Source organism: Pararge aegeria, chromosome 10, assembly GCF_905163445.1.
Source record: "Pararge aegeria chromosome 10, ilParAegt1.1, whole genome shotgun sequence".
Taxonomy (NCBI): Eukaryota; Metazoa; Arthropoda; class Insecta; order Lepidoptera; family Nymphalidae; genus Pararge; species Pararge aegeria.
In genome coordinates this window covers 8966201-8990736 of record NC_053189.1, presented here as the reverse complement: position 1 = coordinate 8990736, position 24536 = coordinate 8966201, and the positions used below count along the sequence as shown (strand labels likewise).

The 24536-nt window shown below is 33.0% G+C and overlaps 1 protein-coding gene across 1 annotated transcript in view; it reads left to right on the top strand.

Annotated features, from left to right (window-relative positions):
- Nucleotides 1–1646, top strand: part of LOC120626908 (lachesin-like) — a 75522-nt gene extending 73876 nt beyond the window's left edge. The window contains exon 8 of the mRNA XM_039894698.1: nt 438–1646. Coding sequence (XP_039750632.1) covers nt 438–793 — 356 coding nt within the window. The 3' untranslated portion in view covers nt 794–1646. The remainder of the gene's footprint in view (nt 1–437) is intronic.
- Nucleotides 1647–24536: the final 22890 nt, after the last annotated feature.

Below are 24536 nucleotides of genomic sequence, written 5' to 3'. Positions count from 1 at the left end.
CTATCTTTTCTAAGTTATGAGGGTTTTAAGTAATTAAAATATCACTTCAACGGTGAAGGAAAACATCGCGAGGAAACCTGTATGCCTGAGAGTTCTCCATAATGTTCTTGGGCGCGTGAAAACTCCACACTATGCCAGCCTGGTGGACTACGGCTGTAACACTTCTCATTGTGGGAGGAGACCTGTGCCGTGTAGTGAGCCAGTAATTGGTTGATATGATGAATTGAAAATCACTTATTTATCACTGCAAAACAAATATTTTATCAATCTCTTTTGGTGAAAAGCGCATAAGGAAGCTTTATTAACCAGAGAAAATTAGCTTGTGTGATGCCTTTATTGGCTTTTAAAATTATCAGACTACTACTAAATATATAAAAAGTGTAATACTCAGAGTATTAAAATAAATAAAATAATTGTTATATTTTAACTTTCAACAGAAACGCCGCAGAAGACTACAACAACCACGACAACAACAACAACGACGACAACGGAGCGCACAACAACGACTATCGCTGCGACAACACGACCACCGAAACGACACTACAAAAAGCAACAAGACAGGAACCAGAACGCACTCGACTTAGACATTCACGGCATAAACAACGCACTGAATTTGTACAACGTTAACGCGTATGGACCCTCGAATAGTACGCATAATGAATACGCCCAGCGAACCGAAAGGCAGAAAGTAAGGCCTTCTGGCCCACCGCGGCACTACGTCGTGTACAACAAAGCCACACGCTCTTACGCGCATGTTTTCATCTTCATAATAACTAACTTATCAATATTGTAAACAAAAATTAAGATTTTTTTTTGTTTTTTTTTAAATTAGGTGATAAAACATGGCTGTTGAATTTTTTAAGAGTAAAGTAATACGAAATTGTTGTAATTGATTCAAGCGTTCTTCAAGCAAAAGAGGTAGCCGACGCGTTCATTGTCATATGTGACAGGCGGTAGTGTAAGGATAATTACCAAAATAGGCGAGTTAGACAACAGTACAAAGCTATAAAAGCAAAGCTAGCCGCGAGTGTCTTTAAAAAAAAAAGATTTCTGTGATTTACCTGATGGAGAAACCAGAAAAAAAGTCTCACCTACTATCACACACATCAGGACGTCTAATCATGATTTTAGCGTAACACCTAGATCAGATACTGGACAGCACAAGCTATGTACACAAGTATGAATCAACGTGTCCGCGTGACAGATTGTCCGCAAAAGCGACCTCGCGTAGACCGCCACCGCCTCTGTTTGGTGTACGTTTACTCTGTACACTACGGTGTTGAGATTGTTATGTATGTGAATCGAAAATTTATGGCAGTCGACAAACATACAAAAATAAATATCAGCTTTAATGTAAGTATAGTTTAAGTTAATCACGACCTTAATTGGGACAAATATACTTACAAATAGGGCCCTGATTCTTTGAGACTTTAAAATATCTATACATAAAATAGAGGACATCATAAAATAATACACACAAGTGCGTTATAGTTGAAATTTTATCGACCATTAGGGCCCAGCTATAATTCTAGGTCTGGGGATGAGCCCTGATAAACATAATAATATTAAAATTGAAATATCTCGGTAATATCAAAAAATCATATCATTTTGTATCACAGGAAATTTAGAGTGTAAAATGAATCAGAAATCAATGAACATTTGTGTATTTAATTTAAAACATTCTCTTGTAACCATTATAAGAAATAAATATGGATGGAATATTTATAATAATAATAGTAGTAATTAGAATAATTAAAAATCATGAGAGATATAATAAATTAACCATTCGTAATGTAATATTTTAAAATATGTTGATATGACTTTTGGTCATAATTATATTGAAATATGTGTATTCGTCTAAGAAATAAAATATAAATATTAAGTACGTAGTGGTATTTTGTACATGACAATATGATTGTAAAGACAATAATAGAGACCAACATAAAAACGAGGGCAAGTATATTTGTGTAACATATATAAAAGTTTATAATGATTACATAACATTTATACAATCTTATACTTATTTAAGCAGTTTGTTATTAAAAATATTGTAAGTAATTATTTTTACGTGGACTGTTTTTTGCTGTTATTCTTAGTTATGTATAAACATATTTAAACAGGATGTATAGCTCTTGAAAAAATACGTAATGGGGCAAAAAATCTATGAATTATAGTAATCAGCTAATGACTTCGATGTTAGGAGAAAGTTTTTTGCATCCCTCCTTGCTGTGTTTTTATTCGAAACTACCATTTGTTAAAATAGTTTAATATTTCATACAAAAACCAGTAGTCCATAAAATGCGAAGAATCAAAGCGTGATAATTAGTTTGCTGTTATGACTAAGCATTTGCATAATAAACGACATTACATTTGTTTAATAAAAAAACCCGAGTTAAAAAACGCACGCTCTTAGGCATACAGCGAAGATAAAATAAGCATTCGCTTAGTACTTACTCCACGCGATCAAAATTTAAAATAACTAAAAGTGGAAATACTAAAAAAGACAGGTACTTAAAAGTAAATCTAAGATTAAGTTTAGTATATTTTCTTTTAATCTTTTGTACAGTGAATAAGATACCTAATCATTCGTTGATATAGTAAGTATATGTTCATTACTGACATAAAACCATGACAATAATAATCTAATGAATGGATTAACTTTTGGACTGATTTCTCTGTTACATTTATATTGTAAACAATCGTTTTTATTCGTAACTTTTTTAATATATTTGACATTTTGATAATAATTATGATACCTAATAAATTTGTCTTCCGTGTAGCTATAAAGTGTTTCGATTCATAACGTTATAGTCGTGCTAAAATAATTATATTAGCGACTGAAGTTTCTTTTGAACTTCGAAACACGTAGTAAGTAAATAATTGTTCTTAAAACATAATATGTACTAATAAGTAAAAAGAAAGAATTTATTGTAGATCTAGAATAACGCTTTTTGTAATATATTATAGTTCTGTAATGTTATGACAATACTTTTATTACATTTACAAACATATGTATTATTATTTAAAAAGTATTTTTATTCATATTGAAAATACCTACATTGCTCTATACATTTTTACAAGTTAACATTTGATGGTCTCTGTTGTACATTTTATGTTACAGTGATAAAGTGAATTAAAATAATATTGTTAATTAGGTACCGCTTATTATAAGTAAGTGGACCGCAGAGTTTCCATTACGCTTCTTTGTTATAATTTATCAAATCATGGCTTTAGTAGTGTAATATGCATTTTTTATAATATTATGTCATTTTGTCTGTAGATTTCTTATATATATACTTTATTCTATAAGCTTTTTTGATCGATAATTATCCACGACTATTCCACATACCTTATTGGAAAGTATAAAACAATTATAGATTTTTTTGGGAACCAAATGAAAACTCATGTATGTCTATCACTGGCTCTTATGAAGCATTTAACATTATTTATTAATTAAGATAGCTTAGAAGTTTTCATTGTGATATGTTAATTGAACCGTTGATAAATAAAACGACAATAACAATAACAGTAGGTTTTATCATTACTGTACGTATACACTATATATATATTAAATAGTAGGAAGCATTTATTATTTTTACATTATTATAATTTTTCTTTAGGCCATTTGGTAGGCCATTGTAAAATTGCATAGTAATGACTGGAATGTAAAAGCGAAATGTAATTGTAATAATAATAAAATTTGTTATGACAATAATATCCAAAAGTTTTAGTAACGTGTAAATATTTTAATATCAAGTTAAACACATTTCTAGCATGAACGTAATTCTATATTTATCAATGTTAAAATTAAGATGTTGATATCATTTTATGATATTTAAAAATAAAAGATATATTCTATGGTGTGCTTTTAATTCAAACATCTTTTTCGTTTAAATTTTCGGGAAGAAAAAGTAAGTAAATAACCTAAAAAGAAGAACTATTTATTTAGTTCTTCTTACTAATCATCATAAATAATCTATACTTTTGCGGTCATTAGAACTAACGTATAATATGCGTAAAGGAAATTGCGTGTAGACGGCGACTTGGCAGATGTAAATGCAAGATTAAAATTATACGCAATAGTTTTACGTCTTTGAGCTTTCGTCACGGTCACAACGGCATTTGATTTATTCATGTGCTTAATGCAAAAATTTGACATAAGCGTACGCGTGTGTATAAAGCCAATCATAAACGTAACGTCATAACAACCAATAGATGGTCACTCTTAGATATCTGCTCAAAACAATATGTTACTTCTCTGATTTTTACAGTCTTTTTCCACGCTGGCAATGGCAGTTTTGGTGGTATAATATCGGCTATATTATTTTCGGATTGCGAATATTAGGTTACGTGTATTTTTTTAATACGAGATAGGCTTGCGCTTACAATTATTATGCCAAGAAAGTATTGCAGAGACCCAGGTTTAACTGGGCTTGCCTATAAATTAGACTAGAATTAGAATTATACGTACTAGTAGAGCTTTTTGTGCCAGAGCTCATCCGGTAAGTACTACCATGCTTATTTTGGCCGCAAAGCAACATTGTTGCAATGTTATAATTAAAGGCACATGAGGCTTAACACCTACGCCTCTGGATAATGGACACAGCGCGGCATGTTGCAGGACGTATTTCTTGCATGCACTGCATAGGGTTTTCAACTTAACATCAGGTGAGCCAAAAAGAAATACGTGGAAGTCCAAATAAGTTTATGTATATAATACATATATATTTTATGTATATAATTGCGATTTCCCGTCTCTCATTGCCTTATTCCAATAGTTAAGGCAGCCTAGAAGAGATCACTGTTAGTGATAAGGCCGCCTTTTATATACAATTTATGTTAATGTAAGTGTGTTTCCGTTAGTATGCAATAAAGTTGTTTAAATAAAATAAAATAAATAAAATAAGTGTACCTAAACATAATGAGCAAAAAAAATTTCGTAATATTAACGTTCCATGAAAGCTATTTATGTACAAAACTTATTTTTTTCGACAACCTAAATATACTGCTGGCGATCATCTTCCCTGCAGCTACGTTTTTTTTAGTTTCCAGACAAATATTTTCTTTTCGATAGTAATTTGACCTAATTTAGAAGAAGTCATTTTCTCGTTGACCCACTTGAGAATGGAACTCGCACTGACCATTAAACGAATATTCGATCACCCCATTCAACTAATCGGGAAACTCATAATGTTGGTACCTTCGACAATGACTAAGTAATCAAACCTGTAGTTTCAGACTTTGCCCCTCACAGCAGTTGAAGTAATGAAATATTAACATTATACAATTTATTTTGTTCAAGAGTAAGATTTATAACAATTACTAAAAATTAGTCGATTTGAAAAAAATATAAACATAGCTTTAGTAACCGAAAGCAACTGTATAAGGTGATCTTTGAAAAATTTCAAAGATCACCTTATTCAAAAAATTTACGCCTGTCGCGAGATACGTAATCACCCTGCTGGATTCCTGACCTTTTGAACTCCTACTTTTACTCATTAAAGGATCACAAATTAAGCCTTTTTGTTAAATATAAGATCTTCGTAATTCAATGAGTGTTTAAAACTAAAGCACCTGCTTGTTTCCAGCTTTATCTAGCTTAGTTTGAAGTATGTCCGTAGTCGGGTTTCAGTTTGTGAACTTTTTTAATTTTTCTTTTAAGTTAACGTACAAGCTGTTTAGGCAGGTATCGGCGTATCTAAAAAACGGTTTTGCTATCAGGAATAAACAATATAATATACTGCTTCAGTGAAATTGAGAAATAAATCACCAAATCCAAGTAATCATCTCATAAATAAATGATTACTCCCATTGTCATGGCACGTTTTACGTGAGTATATCACTTATGTGGCGCTCAGCGGATTTATTCGAAAGTAATTTTCGGTGAGCATCTGGCGTTGCGGTATGAGAGATTCGGCTGATCAATATTCCGAGTCGCGAAGAACTGTGAAATATGTCAGTCTCTTACTCAATCCGCGGAATATGGACTGCATTTTTAAGGAAATGCGAAAATCTTCCAAGTCAATATTTTAGGTAGATATTGTGAGTGAATAAATCAAATTATTCCATAAATCTACCTCGTCCTACTATAATAGCTTTATGATAATTCAACTCGTTCACTTATGTTGGCTTTAGTATAGGTGGATATTGAGAGTGAATGAACTGAATGAATGAATGAAGTTTTTAGATAAGGCTATTACGTCCCATTATTAAGGCTTGAACGTTATTTTTATTAAAAAAAAAATATTTTTTGTATTGAGCAGTCCTATTCTTGAGGAAGACTATATGATATGCAACTTTATTGATTATAATCCAGAACTGGGTGTACAGGGGATGCAAGTTCGTTTGTTATAACGCTAGAAACTCTGAAAAAACCAGTCGGATTTACAAAATCTTTACTGCATTTGATAGCGTACTTTTTCAAAGGTTATATAATGGTAACTAAACTTGATACTAGAATCCGCAACAAGTACAAGTAATATCGTTAAAACTGGTATTTAGGTTGCCCATAAGTGAACAGTTAGACGGCTTATATTTTTTGTAAATAATAATGCTAGTTTGTTATAATTATTATGTGTATTATATTTAACATAAATATAAAAAAATATATATTAGAAGAGAAAGTAAATAAAGAAAAGTTTTTTTAATTCATTAGGTTGACATTGACAATAGTAAAGTACAGTTTCAGAATTTATAAAATTTCACCCCCAAAAGACTTAAATTGAGGTTGAAAATACAATTCAATTTTAGAATAAATTCGCAGCCATCGTTTCCCTACTTGATTCTCTTTTTATTAAAAAAATGTTATTCCGTGTGTACAGTAGGTAGGTACCTATATAGCTTTTTAATGTATTTAAATAACGAAAAGTTTTTACCATATCTGATTTTGTTAGACAAGAGTATTGTGTTTCCCTCATTATTATCGACAGACACATCTCATTAGCAACCAAGTTTGATACCATTTCATATACTTATACATGCTATAACTCATCCTCAACATATACACTCAACCTATTCCATACCTCTTATAAAAGTATTCGATAACTGATATTAATAAAGGAGCTTAATATAGAACGGAAAAATGTCGCTCGTAGTCGCGGTCAATAAAATCTTATCACATCCATTACTTACTTATTTGTTTATTCATAACTAAATGTTCCAGCAATGCCACTGTTGTAAGGAAGAATTGCCATTATTTAATTTAAAAAAAACTATACCTTATGTGTAGATTGTACATTCTGAATAAATAATTAATAAAAAATAATTTAATTCAGGTTATTTTAATCACTTTTTTTCTTTTTTGGCTAACTACTAAACTACTGGGGAAACAAAAATTATATATCTTTATACAAGTAGTTAGTCATAAGCTGTAAAAGATTAGAGAGAGGTACGATAGGGTTGATATAATATTTCATGATAACCCTTTTAATGAATTAAAAAAGAAGGTATTATCTAAATTTTATTTAACGTTAAACTTAGTGTAGTTACGAAAACTCTATTGAGTAAGATTATTTCTTGAAAAAACTATAAAAACTATTTTGCAAATGGATCGCATTAATTCAATCTAATCTCAATTTAATATCTCATAAGAACCTTCTATACATTTTTTGCATTGTTGTAAGGTTATGGAAACTACATTCGTCATCTTGATATTTAAGTTACAAGGGTTCGAAATACGGTAACTTGTTTATAAAACCTAATTATTATCTTATCCGAGAATTAAAGTGGTTAATTAATAAAATAAGATAGATACCTATCTAAGTATCTTCAATAAGACCTTGCCACGACCCTTGTCTTAAATACATAATTTCCGTAATCAAGCTATGAAAATTTATAGCCTCCTTTATTTACTGTTACAAAATATTACAAAAAATGTCTTTGTCTGTTGATATAGGGTTGTTTGAAGGTACCTAAAAATAAAGTTTTAAATAAAACTAGCGCCGATTACTTATGGCGTAAGTATGCCAGTTGAATAATAACGAAAGTCGTAGGTTCAGTTTCTACAAATTTCACAGCACGTAAAATGTGGTACACGAGGACTGTCAGTTTTGTTTTAAGTCAGTTAATTTTTCGCTTAAAGAGGTATAAACAAGGATAAACACATACATAAATTGCTCCTATTTTTAACCTAAGCCAAATTTCGCCTGAGTAAATCAATCAATCAATTGTTATTGTTTGCCAAGTAAGCGTTTTCTTATTTATAATAAGTATTTTTGTGTTATGGTATAAATCTAAATTACTCCAATAGTCATAGTGGAAAGGTGTAGTCTTGGAGACCACATAATAAAATATTTTCTATAAATGAGGTGAAATAAATTCTCTTAATACATAATGTTTTGTTTTTTTATTATACTATGCATCAATATTAATAAAAAAAACATAACAAAATGTAATTTATGGATTCATAAGCCATTCCCGCGGGACTCATTCATTCTTCAGCCAATTTGAACAAATTCACGAAATTCATTCATTCATTGAACAATAGCATCTCTAAATACTCAAGGAACTTTCTTAAATTATCAGACAATATTATATACATATCCATGTAGGATTTCTTATTTCAAGCGAGATTAAATAATAGTTAATAAAAGTTCTCAAACTCATTTCATTTTGCATCATACGTTAACAAACGAATAAATTTTGAACTACAAACGTTATAAATAAATTTTACTAGCTATATTTTCGCAGCTGTCTCCTGTCCTATTAGACAATATCAGACGGTGAAGGCATTATCAAGTAGACGCTTATGTTCGCAGACATGAAATATACCACACTTTACCTCGTAATATTGCGTTGCTCCTGCTATATGAAAATTTATTACAAAATATATGTACCTAGTTGACTTATATGGTTAAAAAAATGGGTGTATGTGGGAGATTTCTACTGGGAACTTCTCATAGAGAAGGAAATCAGGCACTTGTTTGGTTAAATAGTCGTAAATAGATGGCCAAACTACTTTTATGTAGATACCGATAAGATACCTACTCTTTATCATTATTAATTCATAACCCGCTCATTAAAGGCATTATTTAGAAGGGTTTATTCCACCACGCTGGCCAAGTGTGGATCGTTGGACTTCACACGCCTTTGTGAAAGTCTCAAGAACTCACATTCATGCAGGTTTCCACACTATGTATTCGATCTCCGTATGCCATAACTTAAAAAAGTTATAGATGCGTAACCGCGTTCTTCAAAACGACTAAAATACTCATTAAGTCTCTAATACATTATGAAAATTAAGCTTAATTTGCTATAGTCCGCGAAAAGCAGGAGAATCTGTATGGTGTAATTTATAATTTCTTAAATCCTTATAATCCTATATACATCCTCGGCGATGTTGGGTACATTGCCTACGCACGTTTCGGTCTGAAACCGGAGCATCCTCTGGAGATGTTGACTTTACAATGAATAATTGTTAAGACCTAGATTGTTGTAAAGTCAACATCTCCTTACGTCACGTACTGCTTCTATTTAATAGGTATAATACTACATTTGGTTTATTTTATGCCAAAATTTTAATAATTAAGGAAAATTTTGAAATTTTCATTATATATATCATTGTAGTTTCTTACAATTTATGTGTAAAGTGGCTATCCATTTACTCAGAAATATGGTCAAACTTTTTTTTTCTCTGTGAACTACATATAGATATATTATCAATAAAACTATTCAAGGTAAATTCAAAAATTCATTCATTCATTTCAAGTAGGCCTAATATACGCACTTTGAATATTATTTATTAACGGTACATTATAATTAATAAATATACTACGATAAGAATAGAAGATTATTTATTAATATGATGGAACAGAGCAATCTGCTGAGTTTCTTGCCGGTTTTTCTCAGTGGTATCTGCCTTCCGAACCGGTGGTAGTGTCACTACAAACAGACTGACTTGATGTTTCAAAGTGTTTATAAACTAGGCCTACTTGAAATAAATGAATTTTGAATTTTGATTTTTGTGTTTTTGAATAGTTATGTTCCGGCAACTTCATTTAGTACTAGTCAGATTCAATAAAGGATAACATCCTAGATCATGGACATATTTTAAATAAGATCTCTAATGAGAAATTAACTTTTTGTACCTATAGAGAATTACTTGATAGCGAAATTTCATTGGATATCTTTGTGTCTCCCGTAAGAACGTAATCTTTCAGGTAAAATATGTTTCTGGATGGAATCGCTGGCTCCAACTTATGTATGCGATAAGATTCGTTACACAGGCAATCTTCATTTACATAATACATAGGTGCATACTGTAAGCTACTATGTTAAGGTAAGTGTACGCTAGATTGCACTAATACTTCCTTCCTTTTGAATAAACTTCTATGTTGAGTATTGAATAGTTTCTTGAAAAAATATTTTGTAGAGCTTAGAGGACAAAGCTTCGCGTAATAGAGTTCTCGTTGGCTGAAATAAAATAGAATACTTCTTTTAAAAGTTGAACGGGTCACAAATGTTAAAAATGAGCTACTTTCAATAGAAGGCCACCAATCCGCACTGGGCCAGCGTGGTGGACATTACCCCCCTTTCCTTGTCATTGTGGGAGGAGACCCGTGTCCTATAGTTGGCCGGAAGTGGGTTGAAATGATAGTGATAATGAAGCATGCTTTTTTATTTAAGTCAATACATTTTGTTTCCTCTTGTTTTTTTAAACGGTTAGTTGTTAGTACTTGTATGTGAAAGAGGAAAAGATTTTATTAAAACATTGTAAGTAGGTATAGGGAGGAAAAAATTAAAAAGCTGAATGCTACTTAATTTAAATTAAATCAAATGTAAAATAGAACGGACACTAGCTTCAGAGGCTAATCCGGTATTCAGATAAGACCCCGACCTCAGTTCGCATCTCGTATGTATCACTTGGTATAAAGACTCTTGGAAATAATTCATGGGAAGGTAGGGAGTAATAGCGATTTATCAGTTTTTGCTGTAAATTCTAAATTGCGAAGATTAAAATGTGAATAGCTCTAATATTAACTAGGTAGTTTTAAGTGGCAGAATAAGATGGTAATAACAAAAAAAACGGTTTTCTCTGTAATACGCTTCTGCTTAGACCAGCAGTGCTAAAATATATTTATGTCATTGTTGTGTTATAACTCGTCTAGATCGATATGAAATGATGTTTAAATATAATAATGATGGTATGTTTAAACTTTTGAAACCGCTAGAAAAGAAATCGTTCTTTAAATAGTTTTCTAAGTATAGTAAGATTTGTATCACGACGACACTGAGTTTTTCAATGCAGCTTTAGTTCTTAGACTTAGACCATTAGACTAGACTAGATATTTTTTTAGTTTGCTAGTTTTGAAATTTCTTAAGAGGCTCATTAAAATGTATCCACTAAAAATATAACTAAAAAGAGAAAAATGTAGTAGTAAAAACTTTATTTTCTTTATTGTTTTATACGTTAATTTCATTCGGGGCAACTCAGTTATGTTTGGTTACCCACTCGACCTGGATCGACATTGGTTTGCTGATACCGTGAAATAAAAAATATATAGTATTTATGAACTAAATATAAGCAAGTTGAGAAGTATGTATTTAATCGCTATCACTGTACTTCAAACCTTAGCCTTAATGTTAAAGTTGTTTAGACTCCGTCCTCCAACATTTGTTTCCTGTTCAAATACTGGGACGGAACTATGAATTCATTAACTAAAACTGAAACTTATTCTCTTTATTGCGTCTATAGTTATACAAACATCTAACTTATATACTGCATTTAATTAACGATTTATAAAATACAATAGCGTGCTGAGAAGTCGTTTCAGCTTCTTTATGATATATACCCATCTCAATAAAAGTAGCATCTTTGGCTGTTAATAAGTTCTGTATAGCTTATGTACTGCTTCTTCTAAGACAATAATAAGTACTATCCTAACTAATTATATAAATTTGCCAGCAAATTCTACCAGGTTGTGTGTCTATTTTTTTTATTTCTTACCTAGAAAAGACTGAATCATCGATCTTGATTAAATAAGGCATATACATTATATTGCTGCTTAAAATGGATACTTTTAATCTTGAAATACCCAGAAACAGTTCCCACGGGGTTAACACAAATTAGCTTTGTTACCTATGTACGATTGAATGGGAAACCTATTCTACTTAATTGACTAATTTGAACTCTAATTATTAAAGATTATAAAGTGATTTAACTATAACAGTTAGACATATTGCTTCACGTACTTTTTTTCGGTAATAATCTGTATATCTGTGTCGGTATAATCATTAATTTTTCTGTCAGTTAGCATAATTTCCGATACCTTTCACCCGTCTCCTTAAAACGCATTTACTTTATTACTGGCTGTGCCTTTGGCTTGGTCTCGTGAATTTATTACGAATTAAAAACCAATTAACAGAAAACCATAATGGATTTAATATAGACTAAAACCTTCGTCATGAAGTACCCCGTCCATTGGAGAAAATAGTGGCTGCTGGTTTGATAAATATCATATGAAGCTAATTATCTACGCCTAAGGTTAATGGATACGGGGTAGCACTTTATATTTTTCATTGTTCTGTTTACAGGCGGTATTCCGCTAACCAAGGTGGGCCATCTGCTTTGTTTTATTCATCAATAACCTTCAACAGTCCACTGCTGGGCAAAAGTTCTCTCCCGACTGGATGGTTCGCCTAAAATCACCACACTGGTCAGTCGGGCTAGCGATAGCAGTAGATAGTAGTAGAAGCACAGAAGACGCTACTGCCCGTTCACTATTATATTTCTCTAGTCACCTCATACAACACCCACCGCTAGAGAAGTCAGAAGGTGTGGTGATATCTGCGGCGTAATTAAAAAAAAAATATATATTGAGTTCATCAGGATCTCCTCCCACAATGAGAAGGGTTTAGGCAGTAGTCCACCACGCTGACCTAGTACGGATTGGGGGACTGCACACTGTCTGAAAACACTAAGGGAACCCTCAGGCATGCAGGTTTCTTCAAATTGTTCTGCCAGCGTAGAAGCAAGTGATATTTCATTACTTAAAACGCACATTACTTTGAAAAGTTAAAGCTGCTGCCCGAAAGTGGCACCAAAAAATTGGTTTGGTTACTACAATTAAAACAAAGGGAAGTCTATTGGTAAGTTTTTTGAAACAGCATTAGGTATGATAATATACAGAGTCAGTTTCATGAATCAGTGGGCTCTTCCCAAGCGGGGCTTTGTATTCAGTTTGGCGGATGACGATAACCTTAATGTAAGCGCCGTCACGGCTGGCGGTCCCAAGAAGGATCGCCTTTGTCGTGGTCCCTTCCGCGCGCCCCATTCTTTTCTCTTTATACCGTTTCTCACTTGAGTAATTCGAGGACAATAAACATTTATTGTGCTCGTATTTGACATGATGAAGAAATATGGAATGAGTGTGCCCATATTTGGTTGACGCCTTATGAACCACATAGAAATAATGAAAAGGTAGGTACATATAGTTAGCGACCCTACATTTAACGTACTGTCATAGTTGTTATAGTGTCACGTAAATCTTAGTTCGGGGCTTATTGTTGGGTTAAAAAAAGGCAATAGTCTAGTTCAGGCTTAACCACTAGACTATCGCCTTCAAATAAACGTTTTCCTGCGATCAATGCTTCGAGAGAAATCTGTAATTGCGTTGTGTTTATTATAAGTGTTTTAATTATTGAGGCATTTGAATGCGATTATGTCTTTACAATTATTTTCAGACTACTTTACCGAAATTTAAGTAGTGTATTTAAGATACTTTTTGTATTTATGCGAAATATCACTGATATTGCTCACTGAACACTCAAGAGTGTCATTCGGTCTATAGTCTTAAAATTTAAGTCAATACCTACTAAAGTTAGTCTTAAGTTAAAATCCCGTAAAGTATACATAGGCTACAGCATCATTCTGCTATTTTTTTTTGTCGGTGTAGCATTATACTGGTTAGCTTAACCAGTACACTGAATAAAAAAACAAACAATCACACACATAGATAATTCACTAATACCTTCTAATACATCTTTGTTTTAATAGCTATAAGTAAGGATTACTTATAATAGTATAAAATAGTGATAATCACACTGCGATCGTCGTATATATTTAGTTCGGTGAGTTTATTTTCTTCGGTTGAATTTATTTGAGGACAATTTTGGGATAACCTTTATACCTTGTTCACAGACAACGTATTTTGTTTTTACGAAAAGTTACTCATAAAATATAAAGCTGTGAAAGTTACTAATACATAAAATGTGGGACTTTGTTTGGTCTTACAAATTTTGCACTTTATTATAACTGACTAAATGCGACTCTGACTTAGAATAAAGTTAGTTCGAATCCCACGCATGTTAGAAAATAGTCAGAAACTTTATAGTCTCTTTACTTTCTTATGAAAGTATACTTTTTTCCGTAATAAAATATTGGAATATTATTGTTTACATAATTCTACAAAGTTCTGTCAATGTTACTCTGTGGTATTATTGAGTATGGCATCTCTATTCAGTTGTATAAGTGTGTCAACACTTGTACTGTTTTATCTTTGCAGTTGGTAGACCATAATTGTAGTAGATTATGACTATTTATTCTTATTAATGTTATTTATAAACATTTAAAATACAGCAACTGCTTGGATATTATTTAAATAAATAATAATTAATATAGAGATAGTTTATCATTACACACGCAACTCTTATTTATGTAGGATAATTATTATTATTTATTTATTTTTATTTATTGTATTAAGGTACATAGCGTTTTAAGCAAATAAAATATCTCTCGCTTCAACGGTGAAGGAATACATCGTGAGGAAACCTGCATGCCTGAGAGTTCTCCATAATGTGCTTGAATGTGTGTGAAGACAGGTGTGCCAATTCGCATTGGGCCAGCGTGGTAGTCTACCGCCCTGACCAACTCTCATTGTGGGTTTATATGACGATGATGATGATGATGATAATGATGATGATGATGATGATGATGATGATGATAGTGATTAGAGTTGAAGGTGATAACTAGATTTGCTTATTTAAATCTAAAGCTATGGGGCTTTCTGCGCTAGGGCCAACTATAGCTTTTTCTATCGTCACCATTACAGAAAATTGTATATATTAATCCACTCTAATGTTTGGCTCACACACTGCAATGATTTTTTTTATCCCGGAGAAACACCATGAACTGTTTCTGATTTTTAGTGATTTGTTTTGTTTTACAAATGATAAATTATTGTCAAAATTTTATAAAGAGTTAGAGAACTTAGAAATAAACTACTTTCGGACTTTTCGAACTGCTACTAAGGATTTATCTGGGTTTGATTAGGCCGGAAATATTTTAGACTGCATCGTCACTTACCATGAGGTGCAATGTTACAGTCAGCTTATAGTGAAAAAAAAATTTAAACGTTACTTTAACGTATACACATGCATACTCTACAATAACAACGCAAAGTAAGCTATCAGATCCTGCATTTTGTATTCAGTTTGGTATACTACGATAACTTTAATCGGAGTAAAGTGTCGTCACCTTGAGTGGCTTTTAGAGAAAGAACCTTTGTGTAGGGTTGGGTACTCTCACGACTTATTTTTTCCTTTAAGTTTTCCCTATTGTTATGGAGAAAATGTAAAATTTTGATGCTTTTACTGAGCTTCTCCCGAGGATCATGTGAATTTACCGTAATATCTCAGAAGTGTAAAGGTAATTTTGTTTTTTTTACAAAAACCGAATTTCAATTTGGGAATGTGCCTATAAACTTATTCTCGTTTTCCTTAACGACTGCCAATGCCTAAGTAAGTCACGCCTAATGGAAGGAGATTCCTAGGCATGTATTTATCTTTTATTTAAAGTTAATGAAACAATCCGAATTTATAGGTTTATCGTCTGTCAAGTGTCAGTTTACAAGTTCCCTAACATTACGCACCTGACCGATGCCGTATTTTTAGATTGTGCCTACTGTCCATAATCATCATCTTATAATTAAAAGGTGAAACGTTTTTTTCTCTATGCATAACCTAAATCATTAGGCATACGATTTAAGCGTTTCCTAAGTTTAATGAAATCAGGCATTAATGTATTTGTTAAAAAAAAGCATGTAAAAATCGTAGGATTGTTAATTTATCACGTTAACATCAATTGATGTTGTTGCTCTGTTTATTTAAGCCTTTTTAATAGTTTATCATAGAAGACAACAAAGCTTTATAATTAATTGATTTAACGAGGCACATTCTCCCCTACTGAGAAGGATATATACAAATATACATTCAAATAGACATTATACATATATAGATCCATGGCAACACACAAACCAACTATAAGTTACCGTAGCAACTAGCAAGCCCCAAGGGATAAAGTTTAGAAGAAATAATAAATAGAAATTATCGTGACTGTCCAAACGCCTGCAATAATAAAATAACGATAAGTATCTTATACGTAAACATAGACAAAAAACAAACCAAAAAAAAATGGTCGTAACCATGACTTCTTTTCCCTTTTTTGTTTGTCGTTTTCTTTGGTTTTCTTGACATTTTTATTTATAATTTTACTATATGTTTATGTGGTGTACAGTAAAAGTGTATTCATTCATTCATACGGATACATGTTTGGAAATATCTATTTTCAAGAAAAAAGTAATTATTTTTTGGAGCAATACTTTTTGTCACATATCGCAATTATGTACATTTTGAACTTGACAAAACTAGCTTTTTTTAAAAATCCCGCAGGAACCGTGGGTTTTCCTGATAAAGTTTTGATAAGCAAGGAATTCATAGGCGTAAGCTTTATTTTTAAATCCTTTGGGAACATTCCCCTGTGAGTTATTTGGGAATAACTTATCCTATGTCCTGCTGCAGTTGAGCCAAACTTAAGTAACGACCAAATAAAAAAATCAACAGAACCAAGACTCACCATGGTGCTAGAATGAGGTTTGGCGAACTCATTCTAGCACCATGGTGCTAGAATGAGTTCGCCAAATAGTTGCATTTGTTGGAGGCGCAAATTTAATTAAAACCAATGCACACCTACTGCGTCATTATGCCCCATTTATTGATAATGCCATAAATGTCTCCAAACTATCAGCTTTGCATCAATCCGAACTAATTAAAATTTAATTTTAAAGGCACCTTATGTGTTTTTTGTTAGTCCTTTCTTGCCTTAAATAAGAAACCAATAAACTCGTTTTGTAGCATAGAGTTAGTAGAGTAACACAGGCTATTTTTTATCCCAGTGATTAAAATAAACGGTTCCGACGGGATTCATAAAAAACCGGAATAAATAAATTCTACGTTTGTAGAGAACGATACTAACAATAGAAAAAAGGTATTTAATACATTGAAAGTTTTATTATAACGCATTGTCTAGTTACCTACCTCATTTCTGACCACGAAGTTTCACTGGACATTTATATTTGGGATTCTTGTACAATTGAATCAATTAAATCACCGAAATGAGCCTGCCGACTGACAACTTCAGGGTGCCGATTTGTGTGCGCGCGCATCGTAAAAAGTGAGCTGGCGGACGATGTATTCCCCTCTCACGCGGTTTCGCAACTACCTTCATCCTGTTAAAATCATGTAACCATGTGCGCGCAAAATGCGCGTATATATAATAATGCGAGTAATATTTACATCGTAACAAGTTTATGCGTATGACCACGGACAGTCCGTGGTTCATGCGCAACGTAGATCTCCACCGAGACCGCGATCTTCCCACCATAGCTCAGTACATGAAATCATTATCAAAGACCTACTTTGAAAATGCAGTCCGACACCCCAACCCCCTAGTGGTCGAGGCGTCCACTTACACCCCCGTCCCCGACGTCGAGCTTAAGCGGCGACGTCCGAAGCATGTCCTTGACGACCCTGACGATAAAATAACAACCGACAACGTGTCCCAACAACACACACACACGCAACATACACAGCGTCTTCGCCGGCGAAGACGAGGGCCCCGATTTCTGACGTCATCCGGACGTGGATCCTTACCACGGTCACGGGGGCGTTCGGACTAAACAATGATTAGTCCAAAAGTCCACCAACAGTCAGATTAACGTCGAACCGAGCCGAGGTCCGAGTCCTCGCAGGAGGCACCCTCGGGTCGACGTCTCCCATACTCCCCCCGATGTCGTCGAGCCCTGGGGCTCTTCTCATGGCGAGCTTTCGCGCTCGCCCCACTCCCCCGGTGACGCCGTAGCAACCCCTTAGGTGGTTATCGGCAAGTGTCCTTCCGAAAAAGCAAAAGCAAAAAGTATTTACATCGTATAATTTCACTCCCATGATTTTTTCCTAACGCAGCTAAAGAAGTATAACTTCAAATAAAAACTTCTTGTCGTGGGGCATGTCTTTTGTGTGATCTTACGGTTAGGTAAAGGCGAAAACCGACTTGGTTTGATGGATGGTGATCGAAGGCCTCGTAGATCATATTGCACGTACTTGGTCATTTAGTTTTGCGATTGATCGTCACATTGGACACGTAGATTGAAAAATATTTTAGCTGGTCAATTCATTATAATATTTTAAATACTAAAGTGTGTCTGTTTATTTGTGACCAATGTAAAGCTAAACAAATGCACTGAGTTTGATAAACTTTTGGCACTTGGCCTGCATCCAGGAAACAGGGACATCCACGTGGGATTGAAATAAAAAATCATCACTATAATGATATTCATCATATATAACTTATTTGGTTCAATATTTGATCCCAACATAGGAAAATAATTGAAAAAAAAGCGTTCTGTGACCGATTTTAGCCACGATAGTTAATCTCAAGAGATATTTCACAACTACGTGGAATTATAATAACCCTATTGTTCTTATTTTTTTTTCAAAAAATGAACTTAAAACCTTAGAAATGAATTCCGATTTAAATGGAAATGCAAAGTACCGTTATAGTATTAGCGTCTTATCTATTTCTATCATTGCAATCCTGTCTGCCATCTAAATTGATGTGATTAGCGTGTTCAGCCGACCAAGACTAATCTAATAATTGCTCAATGAATGCATTCAATTTCATAATCGAACTTCTATGCCAATGAACTTAATATTAGTAATAACTTTTAATGATCCATTTGGATTGAAGCTAAACACCTAAAGATTATAGTATGTTTTTTAGGAAGCTGCTTAGGACACGTTACCTCGCTTGAGTGGCGTACTGAGGGCTTTGAAGGCCCGGGGCGGAAAACCAAATGAGGCCTCAGTCAGCCAGCGGGTATTTTAATTTAAAAAAAAAATTACTTCGTAATTTATTTGAAAAAAAAAAAATGTTATTTTGACAGCTATATGATACGTTACAATGAACGATTGCCTCGTTTCAAAAAACCTGTAAGGCTTACTTACCCACTCCATGTTTTAAGTTTTCTTACAATTATAAAGTATGTTTTAAAAATAAAACATACTTTATAATTGTAAGAAATAATACATACTAAACTTGAGCTAAAAAATTGAATGAAAGAAAACCACCAAACCCACTGCCACAATGATAAAAAAAAGCAATCAGCAAGAGTATTGATTAAATCTTACAAGTTCCGCCCGGAATTATTAAAAATATTCTCATAAATGCATGTATGTTGAACTATCCCCCGTCCCATTAAAGTAAATGAAGAAAACGATGCAAATAAAAGAAATGGTCAAAATTTCACAGTTTTACAGTTTTATAGCATTATGTGTTAAAACATACTTAAAACAAGACAAACATTAATACTTTAAAAATAAATACGTGTTTGAGAGCCCTCATAGATTAATACCTGTAAATGTGAGTATTTTAACTGGGGTTTGGCACACGCTTCCGAGTTCTGTGTATCCTAATTTTTACAATCTGGTTATCTTTAAAACAAGAGTGAATAGGCATCTAGGCAGGCGCATCCCATCTTAGGCCACATCTACACTTTCCATCATGTGAGAATGTGGTTAAGCGCGGTTCTATTATACTTAAAAAAAAAACACTACAGATATGCGAATGAAATTGAAAAATTTCCTTTTTTTTGAACCAAAATATGGGTAAACTCACGATAGTTGCAAGTGATGGGAAGTTGCTAGATTAGAAAAAAACGAATGTGGTAGCACACAGAATGGCTATTGACCAGTTTTTAGAAGCGATAAATAGCACCTGCATTGGCAAGTAATACGTTAGTTTAAACTTAATTAGAAAAGAGAAAGGTTGGCCACCCAAAATAGAAAGACTTGAAAGAGAAGTAATCTTTACCAAAAAAGATGGCTATTAGAAAAAGAAAGCTGAGCAGACACATAGATATAAACTTGTAGGTATAGGTGTATTGGTAAACAAGTGAGATTATAGCGAAACTGTTTCATGCTTTGTAACCGTACCAGTGATGTACGGATCGCCAAACACAGAAAACCTTTGAAAAAAATGTAAGCTGATTTACCGTCCCCGACCCACTCGGCCGTCAAATAAAGGCGACCAGACAAATGCTCGCAAATTGACTCGACATTTTCCACAATATTCCATATTTTTGTTTAAGGATATGCTTGATGAAAGTCAAGCAATTCACAGAAACGCTTCTGATTTCGAAGGATTTGCACATTTTCAGTAACTCTTTTATTATCACCATAATTATACTCAGTTTTAAAAAAGCCAAAAGGCATCCCGCTGCTCAATTTAGTTGGAGAGCTTTAATGATAATAATCACAACCAAGTCCTTGAACAAGAAAGCTCCGTGAAATAAAAAAAAAATACTTTAATCAGCTGAGCAGTCAAGAGAAAAGCACATCCATTATAAACACAACATTTTGTGTGCCCTCTTTCTAACTTCTGACGCCAAAACGACGGGGTGTTATCAATTTGACGTGTCTTTTATTTGTGTGCGTGCGTGTGTGTGCCTCTCTGTGGGAAGAAGATTTTTTGTAAATCGATAAGATAGCCGCCGCTGTAAAATGGCGGTTTCCATATTTTTCCACAACTCTTTCAATATGGGTATTAAATAGAAGGGCTCGACTAGTATATTACTATACGCTATGACGTTTTCCAAAATCAAGATGGACACCACCAGAAAAATGCGAAGTACGTTTTTTTCTTTAACTAGACTAGTAGAATAATGACTAGTAGATTTATATTGAAAATAAGGGGTTTTTAAATTTTATATTTATATGTTTATTTATAAGTAGGTAAAAGAGGATAGCATAAAGATCTCTTTATTAAAGAGCTTAGGTTGCCGTCTAAATAAAGCTAAGATTACACGTTAACCTCATGTTAGCCGGAAACCCCAATGATAAAGCATCTCAGGGAAATCGAGTCCGAAGAGGGTAGACTAATCCCTCCTTAGCAAAAACGTTTCGTTCCAAAAACTGATCCAAATGGTAGCGACCTTTGTTAACCGGGTTTAACCTGGAGCTAATTATTATAAAAAGGATTACTTTAATCAACATCATCATCAGTTTCAGATTATAGCCCATAAGCAATTTAAGCAATTGCTTAGGGCATATAAAGTCAAACATGTATCCATATGTTGAAATCCTTTTTCGTCTGTAACGTATTTTAAGGAACATAATGATCGATCATCTTGTTGTTATAATCCTCCTTAATTTATATGTATATATATATATATATATATATATATATATATATATATATATATATATATATATATATATATATATATAGAGATACGTTACGTTGTTACGTTTCGCTCCGAAACCGGAGCATCTTCAAGAGATGTTGATGATACAATCAATAATTGTTAAGTGAAAAATTAGCCAATTGTGTTTTTCATTGGACTACCTTTAACTATCTTGACTTAACTAACTAATTAATATGTTTATAATATACTAGCTGTTGCCCGCGACTTCGTCTGCGTTTGATTTTGTTTTTAAAGTATTCAGTATCGCTAAGCCTTAAATGAGTATAGTTGTATATACATATAACATGTGCCTGTCAATTAATTATAGACAAATAATTTGCAATCAAATAAAATTGTGACTTTACTTAAAGATCTAAGCTATCCTATCTCTTAAGTCGGACCAGACTGCTCACGGTGTGCCAATTTAATTTAAAATCGGTTCAGTAGTTTAGGAGTCCATCGCGGACAAACATCGTGACAGGAGATTTATATATATTAAGATTATATTAATTAGTTAGTTAAGTCAATATAGTTGAAGTTAGTACAATGAATAATTGTTAAGGGAAAAATTATCGAAGATCTGTTTGCTTAGCAAATTAAGCTTATTTTTCATAATATATATACAATAATAAACATTATTTAAAGGAACCCTTATATACCATATATTAATCCTATCACTGTTATACGGCTCGTCTGATAAAATAAGCCATCGCATTTATTGTCAGGGTCTGAGTGAAATCAGATGTAAATGATTAATGGCTACACGAACCGGTTGTATTAAAATGATTTTATATTAATATTTTTTGATGGATTACTATTGTTTGATTTTAGTGTAGTATGTGTCGGAATTTATTCTCATTTTTTTTTTAAAGCTGCAGTGATGATTTCTTAAAATCATTATCATCCTTACTATCTTTTGAGCAGTTTTTTATTATAACTTGGTGCGATCTACGTGCCAAGTGAAATGCAAAAAATTACTAGGTACACTCATCTTGTTAACTATATAAAAATTAACCTATATCCATACTGAGTAATTTTACATTTTACTTGGCATCGACTTAAAAATGTTGCAGAAAATATTTTATTTCTTGCTTTTTAGTTGTTTAACAATATCGTCAAATTGTTTTAACGCTAACGACTTGAGATAGACGAAATGCTAACGCTCGTGTGATACTATTAAACCCTTTATAATTATTTTTTACAAACGTTTCCTCCACAGTACTCTCAATAAACCCTGAACCCACCGTGTCGCATCACCTGAAGGTCTACGTCGTTTCCCTTTCCCTTTTATTTACTTTCCCATATAAGTATTTGGTGAGCAGCGTTAGGTTAAATTACTATTTAACATCAGATAATCCTTCCTCAAGAATTGAACTATCAAATGCAATACAGATTTTTTAAATTCCTAGATGAGCGAGCTACCTAAAGAAAAGAAATATCTTTAGCTATATTATAAAAGTATCACCATCATTATAATATCAACCCATTACCGGCTTACTACACGGGTCTCCTCCCAAAACGAGAAGGGGTTAAGGCCGTAGTCCACCACGCTGGTCTAGTGCTGATTGGTGGACTTAACACACCTTTGAGAACATCATGGAGAACTCTCAGGTATGCTGGTTTCCTCACGATGTTTTCCTTCACCGTTGAAGCAAGTGATAGTGCTTAAAACGCACATAACTTAGAAAAGTAAGAGGTACGTGCTGGGATTCGAACTGGGCCCCCAAAAGTGAAGTCGAAGTCTATCACCGTATATATTAGTATACATAAGATTAATATACAATGTTTTAATAACCCTTATTATTATCGTAACTATTCTTATTATTTATAGGACTTGAACTGCTGTTCCTTTTATACAATCGATATAAAAAGATTCAAGGTGTTACCTTTGCGCATTTACCGTGGAAAATTTATATTTCCCTCGAGACCAACACCGAGACCGATCCAATGATACACAATAGGCAATCGAATTATCATATTTTTATAGGCTCGAGAAACACATTTGCAGGCTATTTTTCCCTATACTTATATTATGCTGGTATTATTAAATCAATAAATATACTACGCAGCTTGGTCGACCCCCAACCAGGTAGACAGACGACATCAAGCGAGTCGCGCGGAGCCGCTGGATACAAGCGGCCAGAAATCGTGGAGTTTGAAACGCCCTACAAAAGACCTATGTCCAGCAGTGGACTTCAATCGGTTGATTTGATGATGATGACGAAATATACTACGACAATACACACATCACCATCTAACCCGGGTTTCTTACGGGTTCTAAGATAGCTGATGAATATTTTTTTTAAATAGAATACACATAAATACTTATAATATACAGATAAACAGACAATTAAAAATGAAATGAAAAACAATCATGTTCTTCACACAAGCATTTCTAGTTCTGGGAATCGAACACATGGCATTGGACTCAGAATGTCGGCTGTCAAATAATAACGCACCTGACTTATTTACCAAATAAAAGCTACAAAAAAAAAGCTGGTGGCCGTTAAAAGCGGTGGTATGAATGAAATCGTAATAAAACCACAAAAAAATCGTTCAAGAAACCTCTGCAAAATTGGTTTTCATAATCGTACATTTAAAAAGAACTGCAAGACGCATTGAAAACTTAATTGTTTGTTGAAGTTGTTAGTAAATATGAAAAGATGAAATTATTTGTTGGTATAAATGATAATAACCTTGATACATAAATATTGAAAATAGAAGTACGAAAAATAAATTTCAATTTCATATTTTTATAAAGTTAGGTATTTTATACTAATAATAAAGTGACAGTTATTCTTTTTGTTGATGGTGGGGATGGAATTCGTCGATTACGACTACATCTAAATTACTACAATGAATATTTAATTACGCATACACAAAAGCACTGTCACACACGTACGCATACACGAACACGTACATTATAAAATTGTAAATTGTATTGTTTTAGTTGTAATATTTAAATTTTTCTTTGTTTTAGTCTTTTTGTATTTAAGCAAACCCGGAGGTGGGCGTTAATAGCTG